Source organism: Pleurodeles waltl, chromosome 11 (genome assembly GCF_031143425.1).
Source record: "Pleurodeles waltl isolate 20211129_DDA chromosome 11, aPleWal1.hap1.20221129, whole genome shotgun sequence".
In the NCBI taxonomy this organism is placed as follows: Eukaryota; Metazoa; Chordata; class Amphibia; order Caudata; family Salamandridae; genus Pleurodeles; species Pleurodeles waltl.
In genome coordinates, this window is record NC_090450.1 from 340,211,036 (window position 1) to 340,226,095 (window position 15,060).

At 43.7% G+C, this 15,060-nt stretch overlaps 1 protein-coding gene across 3 annotated transcripts in view; it reads right to left on the bottom strand.

Moving 5' to 3' along the window:
- Positions 1-15,060, bottom strand: part of FARP2 (FERM, ARH/RhoGEF and pleckstrin domain protein 2) — a 1,575,889-nt gene that overhangs the window by 315,369 nt on the left and 1,245,460 nt on the right. For all 3 annotated transcript variants that reach the window (XM_069213633.1, XM_069213634.1, XM_069213632.1), the window contains exon 19: positions 11,355-11,485. In XM_069213633.1, the coding sequence (XP_069069734.1) occupies positions 11,355-11,485 (131 nt within the window). The remainder of the gene's footprint in view (positions 1-11,354; positions 11,486-15,060) is intronic.

Genomic DNA, 15,060 nt, shown 5'->3' on the forward strand with positions numbered 1-15,060 from the left:
CTTTCTGCGTTCTAGTCTCCTGGTTTACCTGACACTACCTTCAGTTTCGGCACTCTAAGTTGCGTGGGACCTCACTGTTAGTTTAGCCTCAACTTGGAGCTGAAAAGGGGATATTACTGGCAGAATCACAATAACTATGGTGTTCTGGTCAGTGCTCTGTGGAAAGGAGGCCATTTAGCTGTCCTTAAATCTCAGCTTCAATATCTGATAAGATGTTTAACTTAAGCCTTCTAAAATGTCCACTCACCAGAACGATGGCCAGAATTCAGTTACCAGTCTTCTTTGATATAGTGTAGTAGAATATAGCACAGCATACTGTATCATACACTGGCTCTCTCAAAGTATGAGGACTGCATTATCAATGCCATTTATCAAAATACATGCCTCTACCAACTTTCAGACTGCCAGGATGTAGGATTCCTTTGGACTCATTCAACCCACTCACAAATGTGCAACTTAGAGTGGCCATAGCACACTGAATGTGAGTCATTATCACTGGTAACTGACTTTCAATTATCCTTAGAGAAATGGGGCATTGCCACATTAAAAAAAAATAATCCTAATATCTACCCCCTTAAATTCAGCTTTAGGATTACATAAGGGCGAACCAGCCTGGATCAAAAAATAGTTACAGTCAATAATTTATTTGACCCAGCAGGAAAGATTTATGTATAAAAAATGACGCTGTGTCAGCAATCAGGAACAGAGTGCAGCTGCAATCAATTTTCCAGTGTCGTTGAGAGGGCTCAAATGTGCACTAATGGCATTTAGGAAGAAAAAGCAGCTAAGGTGGTCTCAGGAAACCAGTATGCGTTTGGCAGTGATGCTCGACGGCATGTGGAACTGTGAGCGGCCTTTCAGCGTTTCTTGGTGGTATGTGAAGCCACCGGTATACAGGAACTTCATATAATTGGAAGGGAAGGTTACTGACTGGGTTCTCATCAAGAGAGAAAACTAAGCAGTAATGAAACTTCAAGGACCAGGTGCTGGAGGGTAGAGCATGGGAGGAAGTGTAGTACAAGAGCAGTTTCCTTGACTTCTCCAGACTACCACATCCACCCACCTCTAACACCTGCTCAAGGAAATCAACCAGGAGGAAGGGAACAAAGCCTCAGAGAAAGGACAAAGATAAAGGCACCTGATCATTATGGTCTGAGCTAAGGTGGGACAGGAAATAGCCTGCTCTTATGGATAGTGTTCTCTTCAGCTATGAAGTGTGGAAATAGGAGACAGTTGATCATAAGGGGATGGAGCCAAAGTGAACAGGAAATAATGATACCAAGTAGATAACACTGTCTCCAGCTGCACAGTAGGAAACAAAATAGGAGTCAACCAATCCATAACTCCATTTTCAGCGAGGGAGGTATGCACCAGAAGCTCCTGGGTATAAGTGGTGACAGACAGCAGACATGGAGTCCCAGAGTAAGAAAGAGATGGTTAACTGATGCCTTTTCTAGGGGCACTCAATGGACGTTGACAATTTGTGCTGGTTGTTTTATCCAGCATGCACACAGCACTGTCCTAAAGTGCTAATGCTTGAGTACAGAAGGGAGCATTATTCTAAGGGTTGACAAATGAAGTGTTTTTCAACTATCTGCACTTGAAAACGCAGCTGTTACGACTTACAATTAAGCAACAAAAAAGGATGATGGACGGAGTGCTGAAACTTTTCAAACACTCATCCCCAGTCACAGATCTGGGTTTAATCTATCGTTATTTTGCTCACCATCCCACCTCAGTTTGGAACCAGCAATTTGCAAATCCGTCCTGACCCTGTTCCCCATGCGAACCGTCCAGCCTGAAATGCTGGGCCAGGTCCTCCCTGGACCGGAAACAAGCATCCTGGTACTGGTTTCAGGTTATCACCCTTTATCAGCCAGGCCAGCTTAAATCCAATGGCACAGTGAGCATGGGATCCACATCTGGGAATACCCTTTCCACTTAGGGCAACTTTAACAACATAAAAAGATGATGGACGGAGCACTGAAACTTTTCAAACTCTTACTCCACGTCACAGATCTGGGTTTAATCCATCCTTCTCACCAAAACTGATTTGCACATGGCTGGGTCCAAACTGGGGTGGCATGGTGAGCTTAAAAACAATGGATTAAACCAAGTGTCAATAGCGTGTGTGTTGTGTCATGGATGTATGGCAATGTGTATTTTCGGCATGTACAGGTTGTATGCTGTTGGATGGGCAATGGATTAATCTGTGTATGGTGTGTTGTGTCAAGCAGGGGGGCACATACGGCTAAGGTACAGTGTGTGTGTCAGACTCACCTCTATCCCATAGCAGCTGCCATTGTACAATGTCCACTGGGTCCCGCAATGGCCTCCCTCTGTCAGCCTTTTGCCAGTGTGACACCGCCTGCATGGCTGTAATATCTAGATCTGGTCGGCGGGAACTCGCCTGCCTGACAGCTAAGAAGAGCGGCCCACTGTGGCGGCCTTCAGCCCAGCCGCAATACATCTAAATATGGCGGGAGGAACACCATTGACTTGATGGTGTTTTCCGGTCTGCTGCCAACGTGGCTTGGCGGTAACACTATCAAGATCTAAATCAGGCCCATACTTTTTATGGTTCTGTCTTTGAAATTGGCTAAAAGAACGTCCCACTATCACAGTGTTTTCCTATTTGCACCTTAGACCACACCAAAAAGTACCTAAGATACATCACTTGGTAGTATCAATTCAAAATAGGAATGCCTCTGCACCCCTTCTTAACTTGTTGAAACCTATCTGGACCATAGACCTATTCCCTCCTCCAATAAGTCTGTGTACAACTGCTTGATTTGGTTTAGAAATTGAAGTCCCACAATTAAGGCAAGATTTGAAATGCAAATAAGATTGTAGGCAAAATAACCATTTTGATATTCACACTACGACCAAGCCATGAGAGGAAATAGTTGGGCCACTTCTGTTGTTCTGCTTTGAGTTCTTCTTTAGCTTTTTAAACCATCGTTATTAAGATTTTGTATTAGTCAATATAGTGAACAGGGCACACAGTACAACCATTACAGCTTGTCCACAGAGGTATAGTCAGGAAAGATGAGGATAAGGAATCATTAACGCCGATGGATCCTGTTTGCCACGCTGCTTGCAAAATTATATTTCTGTTTCTGAAGTTCACTAGTTTAGCCACCACCTTGTGCAGATGCTGCCAGGCCGGTAAGCACTGCACCCGTTCCACCGAGAAAAAAAGAGACAGTCCTGTGGGCGCCATGGCAGTAGTTAACTAAGATTCAAAGAAGGCGGTGGGGTCAAATTCCTCAGTGTTATCTGGGAAGCAGACGATGTAAATGTTGTTGCGGCGTGACCGTCCCTTGGCATCTTCCATTCTGTCTTCCAGTGTGGGGACTCTGATGATGAGTTCTTTGACTACCCATTGAGGTCCACCACGGCCGTCTGAAGAGTCCAGAGGCAGTTTCAGGTTGGGTGATCCTCTCGGACAGCTTGCGCTGGTCATCATGCAGAAAGCTCCATTCAGTCACCACCAAATCCACCATATCCGTCCAGATCTTCTTTGGTATCAGCGATAGCTGCAAGGATTCTATACAGTTTGCATCTGCAAGGTACGGTGGCTGCTTAGCCATAAGGGTCAGTGCTACGGATGTTAGAAGGGAATTCTGGCATCTGGTAGGGCACCCTGAATTCATGTGCACTAGGCGGGACACCCCAGTGGTTCGTCGGCATACCATGCACTGTTTTTTTTTTTTTTTTGCCTACCTGGCCTCGTGGGTCTTAACGGGAATCAGCCATCCTGCTTCAGACAAGGAAAGGGCTCACCATTCCCTCGGACCAGCAAGCACCCAAGTCAATCGAGGGAGGCACTAGCAGTCTGGGTGTCATGATGTCTTTGCCAGTTCTATGTCACCATTCACAATGATGTATCCCACACCATCATCTTTGGGGTACCCGCAGCCCTCTAGAGCCCTCCTTTGCCCCCAGACAAAGGGATGGATTTTGGGGGGGTAGGGGAGGGAGAAGGGGAGGAGGTGAGCGGTCATGTTCAGGGTGTCCCTGAGGCCAGAAACTCCCCGTCGCAGGTGGCCTCCCCTCTGCACTTCACTGGATTCGGCTCCCCGGTGCGCTTCACTTGGAGGGGTGCCCTAGCCACCGAAGAAAGATGAGGGATGTGGAGAGCCCTCAATCACGTCAATTATGATGTTCTGAGGAATTGAACCCTTGTGCAGGGCAGTTCTTCCTCTTCTCTCTGGAGGGCACCCGCCCCCATCCAGTCAGAGGGGGAAGACCAGAGGGCCTTCATGGCACTGGTGCAGTCCTATTCTGCCACTGTTTCTGCAGTCGCTGGTTTATCTCAGGGCCTCCAGCGCCACTCCCCTGTCCTTGCTTAGATAGCAAAGTGGGATCATACCGCACATGGGCCCCCCACAAGTTTGCTTTTCACCTGCAGAGGGGAAAGCCATGCAACTCTCCACACAGTTTCCATCTTGAGAGGGTAGCTTCCGCTCCTCCGATCACTGCGGCCCTCCGTCTCATCTCGGTGCCCCCCAACGCTTGTCTCAAGCTCCTGCCAACATCTGTCGCAGAAGACTGGTGAACCAGATTGGCTGTTCACCCACAGAGCGGGGATAGTTGTTGTCTGCCATCTTGACACTGCAAGCAATGCCCCTCAGGCTTTGAGTTCTTTAATCAGCGGTGGAAAATCACTATTGCACAGGTCAGGTATAGTTACAGTAAAGAGCACTCCCAGAAATGTAACTGAAGAAGATCACCACCTAAAAACATTAATAGATCAGGAGCCAATTAAGACCCCCTTTGGGATGTTAATGTAAAAAAACCTCAGATTTGTACTTACTGACCTTAAAGCTTAACGAAACACAGAATTCCTTTAAGCTTCCTTAGTATGTGTTGTAAACATTTCATTGTCCTAAAGGTGACCAATGTGTCACCATCAGGCAGGCATCCCAGTCATGTCAATGAATATAGTCTTAAGTCATTCTTCCAAGGAGGAACCTGAAATCTGCCCTTGGATTCCTCTTACAGGTTCCCTCTCCTTTCTCAGCAGGTCAAATACTGCTTTCTTTTTTTTAAGCATGTCCAACACATTTGATTTCAGCTCTTGTTTTTTCTTTGATACTTTCCTCCAGCTGTCCCTAAGTGATGATGCGCCCTGGGTCACCAAAGCTTGCACAGACTCCTATTCAGCCCTTGATCTTCATTGGACACGCTGAGGATATTCATCTCCTCTTTTAAACAGTACAGTATTGCTGTTCCTGAAATTGAAATAAAAGTCTGAAGGGGTGTCCCCATGTGTAGGGCATATTATCTCTCCGAGAGAAGTTGGGGATAGATTGGAATGATTTCTTCTTCTGTAAAGTTGTCACTGACATGCACCCCTTCACCGAGTCTTCCAACTGTATTGATGTCTGGATGCCTAGTGCTGTCATAGACAAACAGAGCATGAGTGGGCACCATAACATAGACTTGCCTCACAGATTCCGGTCTTGTTAGATCCAGAGGGGTGCCCCAAGCACTACCCTCATAGTGGTGAAAGGCTACTGCCTTTACCAGGAGTTAACCAGCAAGAGCACAATGGACAGCATACTATGTAGTGATCTTTAGGAATGAACAGGTCCTTTTGCTGCGTCACTACAGTCTCACTCATCTACTAAGGTTCTGCTGCTATATGCTTAACTCACCATTGCTCTACATCAGCCGGTAAATGGTACAATACAGCGATAATGCCATCATGTGCAACTTTGCGGTGCAACTATTTTTTATCCATGTGCTGGGTGTATGTGTGCCTGCACTTGGTACAGTACATAAAAGGTGCAGTGCTGCGAAGTAGGTGTATGTTGTGTACATGTGCTGGGTGTATTTGTGCCTGTGAATGGAACAATACAGGGATAATGCAGGACTGTGCAGTGCAAGAATGTTATATGCATGTGCTTGGTGAATGTGTGTCTGTGAGCGGTTCAATACATGAAGGATATAGTACTGTGTAGTGCATGTATATGATATGCATATGCTGGGAGTATGCGTGCCTGCAAGTGGTACAATACATGGCTAGCTCTGGGTTCCATTTTGGCTGCGTGGTAAAACACGAGGAGGTAAAGGAATCCCTTCATACAGATCTGTGCATTGCTGCACCCTTATAAGATGGGTGGAACATACTGGAGAGAGGGGGAGCCAGGCTCTCCAGTACACTTCAAAGGGTGCTCTTTGATTCAGAGAGAGGTCTCAAGGAAGGAGTCTAGGCAGATCTCAGGAACGAGACAGGGCTGATGAAAGAATTTGAAAGAGTAGGGCTGAGGCCCCGGGTTAACCATTTGATACACATATCACTGTGGCTGGCATCCAGGTATGAATTCCTAGTCACTCCTATGATTTGTGTTCTAGTACCTGTGTCTTGTCTGAATTAATTATACACATTATACTCTGCAAAACTGGCCCGAATATACCGGAAACATCGTCAACTCCTCGCACAGTGTAATCTTTTAAAGAATGCATTTCAACTCCTTCCAAAAACTGTGGGCTGCTCTGCGCACGGAGAACTACGCTCTTCTCATGAGGCTCACACTGGCCCCCAACTTTTTTAACCTCCTCATTACTGCAATTTGAAAAGCCAGATTCTCCTCTAACAGCTTTGTTAATTTCAGTTTTATCTTGCAATAATTTGTTCTGGCTAATTTGTTCACGTAAATTCTTATTTCCATATTCTAACTGTTTACATCTCTCATGCATTTTTCTGTAAGCAGACAAAAGTATCCAAACCCTCCTGTCAAGAACAAAAGGGACATCATTCCTTTCAAAAAGCACCTTTTCTAAATATAAAAACACTTAAGTTTTATCCACGCACCCATCCCAAAACTTAGAAAGTCCTGATAAACAAGAAAACATGTTTGTAACACCACCATAAGGCAGTTTAATTTCATATGCATTTTCAAACATGGTTTGCGGTACTTCCTTTAATTCTCTAAACAAAAAAATATATATTTACACTTTTAAATTTTGCACTTCCAACCACCAACCCCTTTTTTTTTTTTTTTTTAGACTGACGATCTATGCCAAAATGTTTTGCTTTCACTAATGACCGAGCTGACAAAAATCTTTGGAATGCACTTCTCAGTTCAAAGAAGACATTTATTATTACTATTTAATATTACTTCACCACGAGGTTCCTAAAAAATGAAGGAGATTAGTAGGTCGAAGGCACATGTTTAAAAATAGTCACAGCAATGAAAGGAAAATATGTCAAAATAATTCTCAACTGCAATGTACATAACAAATATTTGTGATTGTATTATAGCATAATTGCAAAGCAAAGGATAAAGTAAAAATTCATCACCGCAGGGCCTGCCATGCTCTTCATCTTTCTCATGCCATCAAGAAGATGACCCCTGTTCAAGTGCGAGAAAGAGATTCTCACCCTCACGGGAAAATGTCAGGCATTTGACATGCAATCCTGACTGAGGTCTCGAACCAGGGTTTTTTTTTATCATTTATCATTCAGGGGTTCGTATGGGGTATTAAGGGTTTTCAAGAAGTGTTTAGGGGTGGGGAAAGGCAGGGTGTAGTAGTAAGGGGTTTTAGAGTTCAGTGGTGGGTAAGGCTACAGCATAGTAAGGGTTTCAAAGAGGGTTTTATGGCTTAGGGATGGTAGGGGGTAGTAAGGGTTTTTCAGAGTTCCGGGATGGGTAATGGTACAGGGAAGTAAGAGTTTCTGAGGTTCAGAGATGGGAAAAGTATGGATTAGTAAGAGATTTTTAAGGTTTTAGGGTTCAGGTATGGAGTAGCAAGGGGGTTTTAGGGTTCACTGACAGCTAGGGATTCAAGAAAGTAAGGATTTTAAAGATCTTTTAAAGGGTTTAGGAAAGGCCAAGGTATGGGGTGGTATGAGGTATTTAGAGGTGGATTCAGTTTGCTCGTTTCTTTTTCGTGTTTTATTTTTTTGGGCAGTGTGGGCATGGTTAGCATTTATTTCACTCACTTGCTCTTCTTGCCCTATTGAACCCCACAGTGATCGAGCACTGATCAATCTGATGAGGCCAATAAAGTCAGCACAGGTCTCTAGGTGGGCTGTTAACTCATTTTCTAAGAAAGAAGCATCAGAATATCATTTTCCAATGTATTTGTCTTCACACCACTTCACAGAAAAAAGAGCACTACAATTTTTAAGTGGGCTGGATCTCTCCAGGGTCTCAGAACCGTAGTAATTAAAAACAGACATTGAAACGGGTTCCTATTAGGCCCTACATTCATACCTTACTGGTAAAAACATTGATCGGTTTCTGAACAATTAATGTAAAGAAGCCTTAAGCTCATCTATTCTATGTCAGTGATGTAGTTCCAATTTTCATTTTACATGTTTTACTTAATCTTGCATTCTCCAAGAGAGGCAGCTATTTCCAGGGTGTTGTGTTTCTGTATTTTTCATTCAAGTAGCATAGAACTTTTACACAGCGGCGGCCACCACAAATGTCAAGGGAGAAGCAGGTGGAAAGGGAGACAACAGGAACGAGGGAACAAATAATAAAAAAAATATATATATGTTTTTTTTAAACCTTAATCTTCCGATCGCTGTCTCCTGCCGCCTTGCTCCTCTGCTGGTGGGACACCAGCACAAGCTCCCCCTGCAATCCTGGCACTACTCTCATGCTAAACCTAGCATGAATGCAGTGACAGGATTGATCTGAGTGGCTTGGACTGCCACTGAGACACTGCCCTGGGATCTGTGCAGTTTCTCCAGCCCAGCTGTTCAACTTAGCCGGGTTGGAGAAATCTAAGTGTGCATGTGTGTTTGGCAGGCCTAAGACAGCCAGCCAAACACACATGCTCACTTTGTGCACTCCATTTCTCCTCCCCCACTCCCATGACCCAGCCCCGCCCTTCTCATGCTGGCTGATGCAGCAGCAGAAAAATAAAACAATAATGAAGTATTGTTTTATTTTTCTACTACTGGTCTTTTTGCTAGGCCGATGACGCTCCTCCGCCAGTGTGGAGGAGCCACCCCTGCTCTTACATAATTCACACTTTTACAAGAGTTGACTCAAGGCATTTATACCAGACCAAAAAAGTGCGTGTTTCTCACAGTGCCGGTCAGTGGGTCAAAAAAGTGTCCAGAACATATTGTCATGCAATCCGTAGCGCTTCTGCGGAGCACACAAAGCAATGGTCACGTATGCCAAACACAGATGTGATTATGGGCAAATGTGTGTGAAGGAGGTACACCGCTGTCAAAATATTGACAAGGCAAAAGTAAAAGAAAATGCAGTGTTTACAGCAGAATGGGTGCTTTGTGTAATTGGGGTGCTGAAGTGAAACAGATGGGACGAAATGTATCAAGAGAGATTAAAAAGAGGGTGCTTAAGAGGAGAGAGGTAACGTGTAAAATAAGCAGATGGAGGAGAAGTAGAGATAACAGGAGTGATAGAGACAGTCTGAAGACCAACGCCCCCACCGCAGTCCTCAGTAATGTTTATTTCACATACTCACAGTTACAGAATTGAAACATTTTCAGTATTATTTACAACAAAATCACTGTTATTACTCAATTATGGTAAAAAGCTAACAACTATTAATGAAGCAAATAGTCCCAACGGATTTTAGGTCTATGTCAGTTGTGTTGCATATGTGGATAAATTAACAGAAAGCTAAGAGACGCACGAAAATACTCGTCAGGTGGCACACTATAGCAATCACAGTAATTTAGTTTACTTGTTTAAGCGCACCCTTAATTACACAAGCCAAACTCCCTTTAGAGACCCCAAATTTTTTTTATCCTATTTAAAGCCCTGACTACAATCCTGCCCTATGTCTCCAACTCTGCATCCCTCTTTGCTATTGACTTCTGCTGGCTTCCTCTCCTTGCTGGCCACCACTCCATTGCACTTTCAGGCTTGCATCCCCACTGTACTTCACCTGCCAAATGCTAAGGAGGTCATTTTCTATGGGTCGCATCTACAGGCACTTGATGGCCTCGCTCGATTCTCCCAAATGCTTCCTCTCAGGGATGTGCTGTAATTGTTGACGTTGCTACCGTCATCACTGTGGGGTCCCTCTCTCTATCAATGTTGGTGTGCTACTTTTCCCTTTAAGGCTATTTCCACAAAAAATGTTGGTGGTAACCACTACCTTGTTTTCTAGAATGAGGCAAGGTAACCGCGGGGGACCTGCATGTGCAGTTCAGTGTCGGGCAGGGCAGCACTTGGTAATGCACCAATCCTGCAGCAACTCCCACAGGTGTCCTCACTAAGGGCTCTACTGTCGAGTCATGCCTTATCTTCCTCACAGGGTGTGGGCCTAAATTAAGCCCTCATCTCCATAAGGTATTGCGGCCTCTTTCTCACAGACACTGAGTGGCTGAAACCACTTTAATTTCAGTTAGAAGCGCTTTTGCCCCAGTGCTTTATCTGTGACGTCTGCTGCTTCATTGCGAGAGATATGTCTTTCTCCCGCTTTCCGGTGGCCTGATCTGAGGCTACTCTTTTGTAATTTAACACAGTTTCTACTCTGTTCCCAGCAGAGAGTCCATCTTACAGGGACATCTTAAGGATTTTTGGGGCCTGGGGCCAAGTGTGCTCATGTTCGAACAATATTGAATTTGTGATCCAGTTTCAGATCATTCATGCCCTCTTTGGCCAGGTGACTCATGATGCAAAGGCATACTGGCCCAAATTCTAAAGGTTTTTAAATCTAAGTTTTGTGGACAGTGATGCGTTTTCAATATTGTAACACAGCAGCAACTCACTAATATTACTGCAAATAATCTCTGCGACACCCTCTCGTTTCTCATGTGTGAGTCTTGAGAGTCGCCAGAAGTATTTTGGCTGGTACTCTTCTTTGCAAAGCTCATATCAATTCATTTTCTACGTATCTACCAAATATAAATATTTGAATCTACCAGTGTGTAATGTAACCAGAGCTCACGTAGAGCGCTCTCGTTTCCTAGGGCCTAGTTCGCGCCACATAAAACTGCAAAATTAAATAAATAAAAAATAAGGGCGCCGGCCATACATGTGGTGTAACCGGTCGCTGCTCGTTTACTCTCATCTGGTGCCAAACAAAGCCTATATTTAAGTTGGTGATTAAATCTGCAAGTTTGTTTACCTTTTATATTTAGTCCTATGATTAAAGACAAGCGTAAAATGTACTCAGCACCTAAAGGAAACCGCTGCTTATTTGGAAAACCACAACAATTAATGACACAAACAGAAGGTAATCAGCAGCACTGTCCAAGACCTCCTACCTTCCTCATTCAAACTTCCAGTTCGGATTGTTTTTGGCCTTTTCCATTCCATACTTTGTGATTTGGGGAGATGACAGGACCCTATTATTCTGTTTGCTAGGTAACCTTTCACCCACATAGAAGCAAAGACATTGTTACTTACCCGATCTGGTGCAGTCAGGTTTTCAATACCGATCAGATCACGCTGCAACTCCGTTAGTTTCTGGAAGTTCTCCAAGCGAATCAGGCTGTTCTGGAGTTTAGCCGTCATATCTGTCACTTCCTTTAATGCATCTGTGCAGACAAACACCACCAAAAATTTAACAGCGCGCACAAATAATCTGAGCAGTTACAGAAGCATTGTACTGAGCTTTAACCTAGGATGTATGGATGGTGATCACGGGTAATGTTGCCACTACATAAAGGGTAGACGGTGGGGCTGAGCCCTTTGGGGTTACATAGCTGCTGAGGGAGACATTTTTAGAGGTTCAGGGATTAACATTTCAAATCTAGTGTAGATTAATCCAGTGGAGAGGAGAGAAAATTACCTATATACCGAGGAGTAAGAGGGGTGTTTAGGTTAGTAAGGCACTGTTAGCTTTGCGATTACAAGGGAAAGCCAGGGTTTCAAAACAATTGCCCGCTTTCATTTGCAATGAAATATAAATACAAGGAATCGCATTTGAATTCAGACAGAAACATCTGATAGGCTCAGAGTATACAGTCCTTTTATTTTCTTATGTAATGTTGAGAAGAAATGGACCTGCTTTGTAGGAGAGTCTCCGACGAGGTGAAACCTTTGCGCCAATCAAGTGTGCTCTATCCTTTCCTAACTTAATTTTGATATATTATTTCTATTTGATCAGCTGCACAAAATGTTAATCAGGGTTCTCCAACAGGTAGCTCAGGGGCTACCAGTAGCTTGCCAGCTGCCAGAAAGCAGCTCTTCGACATAGAGTCTTGTTTAGTATACAATTCAAAGGATCTGCAGCTTAATAGTGCTGTCTTGTGCATATCACAGGAGGGTATACAGCTGAGTTGCAGGCCCCTGAAATAGAAGCCAGCCAAACCAAAGGCAAGGTTCCATGTTCAAACACATACAATGGGACTGACAGCATGAAGGCTGCAACATTACAAATGTGCCACGTATTACCAGCTCATGAAGATAAATTAGTAAATGTCACAGAGTACAGCCCGTTGGAGGTAAACCTATTTGTGTACCCTCTGGGCCTAAGAACTGCACCTAGGCTTTATAAATCCCTACTCAGGAATGCGATAGTTCAGATTGGCAGGGTGAAAATAAAATGAGAGGCTAATCTTCGAAAATTAGATGATGACTTGCATGAGGCGCGGCTCATGCTGCAAATGTTAGCCATCCCTTCAATCCTCAGAGCAATATAATTTGAATACATACACAGGAATAAATATAGTCCCACTAGACAATGGAAAATGGGAGAAGTGAGGACTGTTAAGTTCTGGAGATGGGGTACTTCAGACGCCTCCTTCTACCATATGACATGGGGTTGCAACCATATACTGGCATACTGGCAGCAGGTCCACAATCACATTACACAGGCATTTCAGACACCCAGGACCCCCAACCCAAAAGTGGCACAATTGGGAATAATGGACTGGTGGCTTTCACCAGAGCACAGTGGACACTGGGAGGAATTGGCTTCCTTACAGCTAATGATGACATTACCAGACATTGCAACTAGAGACTACTGCCATCCATTGACAAATGGGTAACTGGTATGCACTACCACACAGTGGATGAACACACGATTAATAAGTGGAGGTGCTGAAAAAAGAAAAACTTGAGACTATGGGCCCAATGGGCCTGGTGTCAATGTACAGGCTTATAGGTTGAAGAGTAGGATTCAACTGTATACACTGCCTCACATAGCCAATATTCTATCATGTATTGTGTGCACGATTTCGTTGCCACTTGTAACCGCAGTCTCTTCATGTTGTGATTTGTTTGCAGAAAACAATAAAATGTTATGTAAAAAAACAAATAATCAGATGACCATGTCTCAAGTGGTACATACTGTAACAGGTATTATGTTTGTTTGTAGCGTGGGATGATTTTCATTGGTCACCAGTAGCTCACACTGTAGATGTTGGAGACCCCTAATGCAGACAATGTCTTGGGGTTGGAATACATGACATTGCATTACAACTAACTGTTTGATGTTCAGCCATTGATTACTTCTGCACTAAGTATAGGCATATGCAAGTCGAACGCTATTTTAACTGCATTTCTTACTCGTTAACAAGTACGAAATTATCCACGATTAGAAGTAACCTGCGCTAATGAGGCAAAAAGAAACGATCCAGCGATAATCTACCTAACATTCAAAGGTAACTCTTTTTTACTGCGAGGTTACAATGCCTCAAAGAGCCTTTTGTGGTCCGAAGGCACGAAGACCTAGTGACAAACAACATTTTGCACACTCTTCGTAAAGGTAGTTCAGAACACTTAAATGTAAATATATTATCTGAAATCATGTCTAGCTCTCAATCACTGTCCCGTCTGTCATTCTTTACCAAACACAATGACTGCACCTAATTGTGAACAAGAACGTGGCTAAACTCACTGGCAGCCTAGTAGTATCCACAACAACAAGAGAAAATAAATCAATTCGTTTTTTTGTTTTTTTTTAAGGGTGACTAAGCAATGACACGCAGTATGAAAATACCAGCCTTTCGTGAATTTACTTTTTGCAAAGGTCATCCTATTTTTTAGGTCAGCATGAGAATTGGTTTTGGGGATCCATTTGTACAAACCGTGGGGGCAGAAGAGTTGCACTACTATAATCCTTATTAGGCATTCCTAAGACAGGATTTATATTGTTTTGTTCGCCACCATTTTGTATTTATTTGAAATTTAAATATGGAATATCTGCTTGCCCTGTGGGATAGCTTATTTTCAGTACATTACCTATGAGCTGGTTATATTGACAAGCTTTATAGGTCAGATTAGTTACTAAGGAAACATTTTCATATGTGATAAATCTGATATGTTATTATGAAAAGTTCAGACAAAGGTAGTAGTCCTTCTTTATTTACCATGCAACACATATGTCAAAGCCAATCAGCCTTCAAGGGCGGATTGTTATTGCACAGGGGCAAACCTGCAGACACGTATTTTGTTACATGAAATCTAACAGACTACTTTTGTAGGCAATGTTCTTGGTGTTTATTACCCCGTTTGACAAACTCGTTGGGCAGAAGATTTTCACTGTAACACTTATTGCTAGAATTTTAGCCAGAAATTTGATAAAAAGCTCCCTAATACATACACACTATATGTTTTGGTGCTTTACTGCAAAAAATGCAGTGGTATAAAAACCAGTTTATCTCAGGGAACTGATCTTTGGGAGAGCAGAGGCCTCTGATTTCCAGGTCCTCCAGATGAGCTGCCAAGCTGAGGATGGAAGCATCCATGAGGACTGTCGTCACTGATGGTGATGGCAGGAATGGCCTCCCTTGCACCAGGCTGCCCTTCACATTCCAGCAAGACAAATCCACTGCAGTGACCCAGGAGATTCTGAGAGATCATTGCGGATCTCTGCCATGTTGAGACTACTGATTGCAGAGACACCACTCAAAGGCCCTCATGTGCTAATGCAGAATGCAGGAAGCTGGAAAGCCTAGAGGGTGCTAGAAACTTGTGTTCCATTGTGAAACATCGGAATGATAGATGGTGAAAAGGCTTGATTTAACATGGTATCCAGTACCGCCACTGTAAAAAGGATGCACTGAGAGGTCCCTTGATGAGACTTGAGCTCACGGATGGAAAAGTCCAAGTTGAACACCAGGGACGCTGTGACTTGAGGTGTTGAGTTAACATCTTTGATGAATCA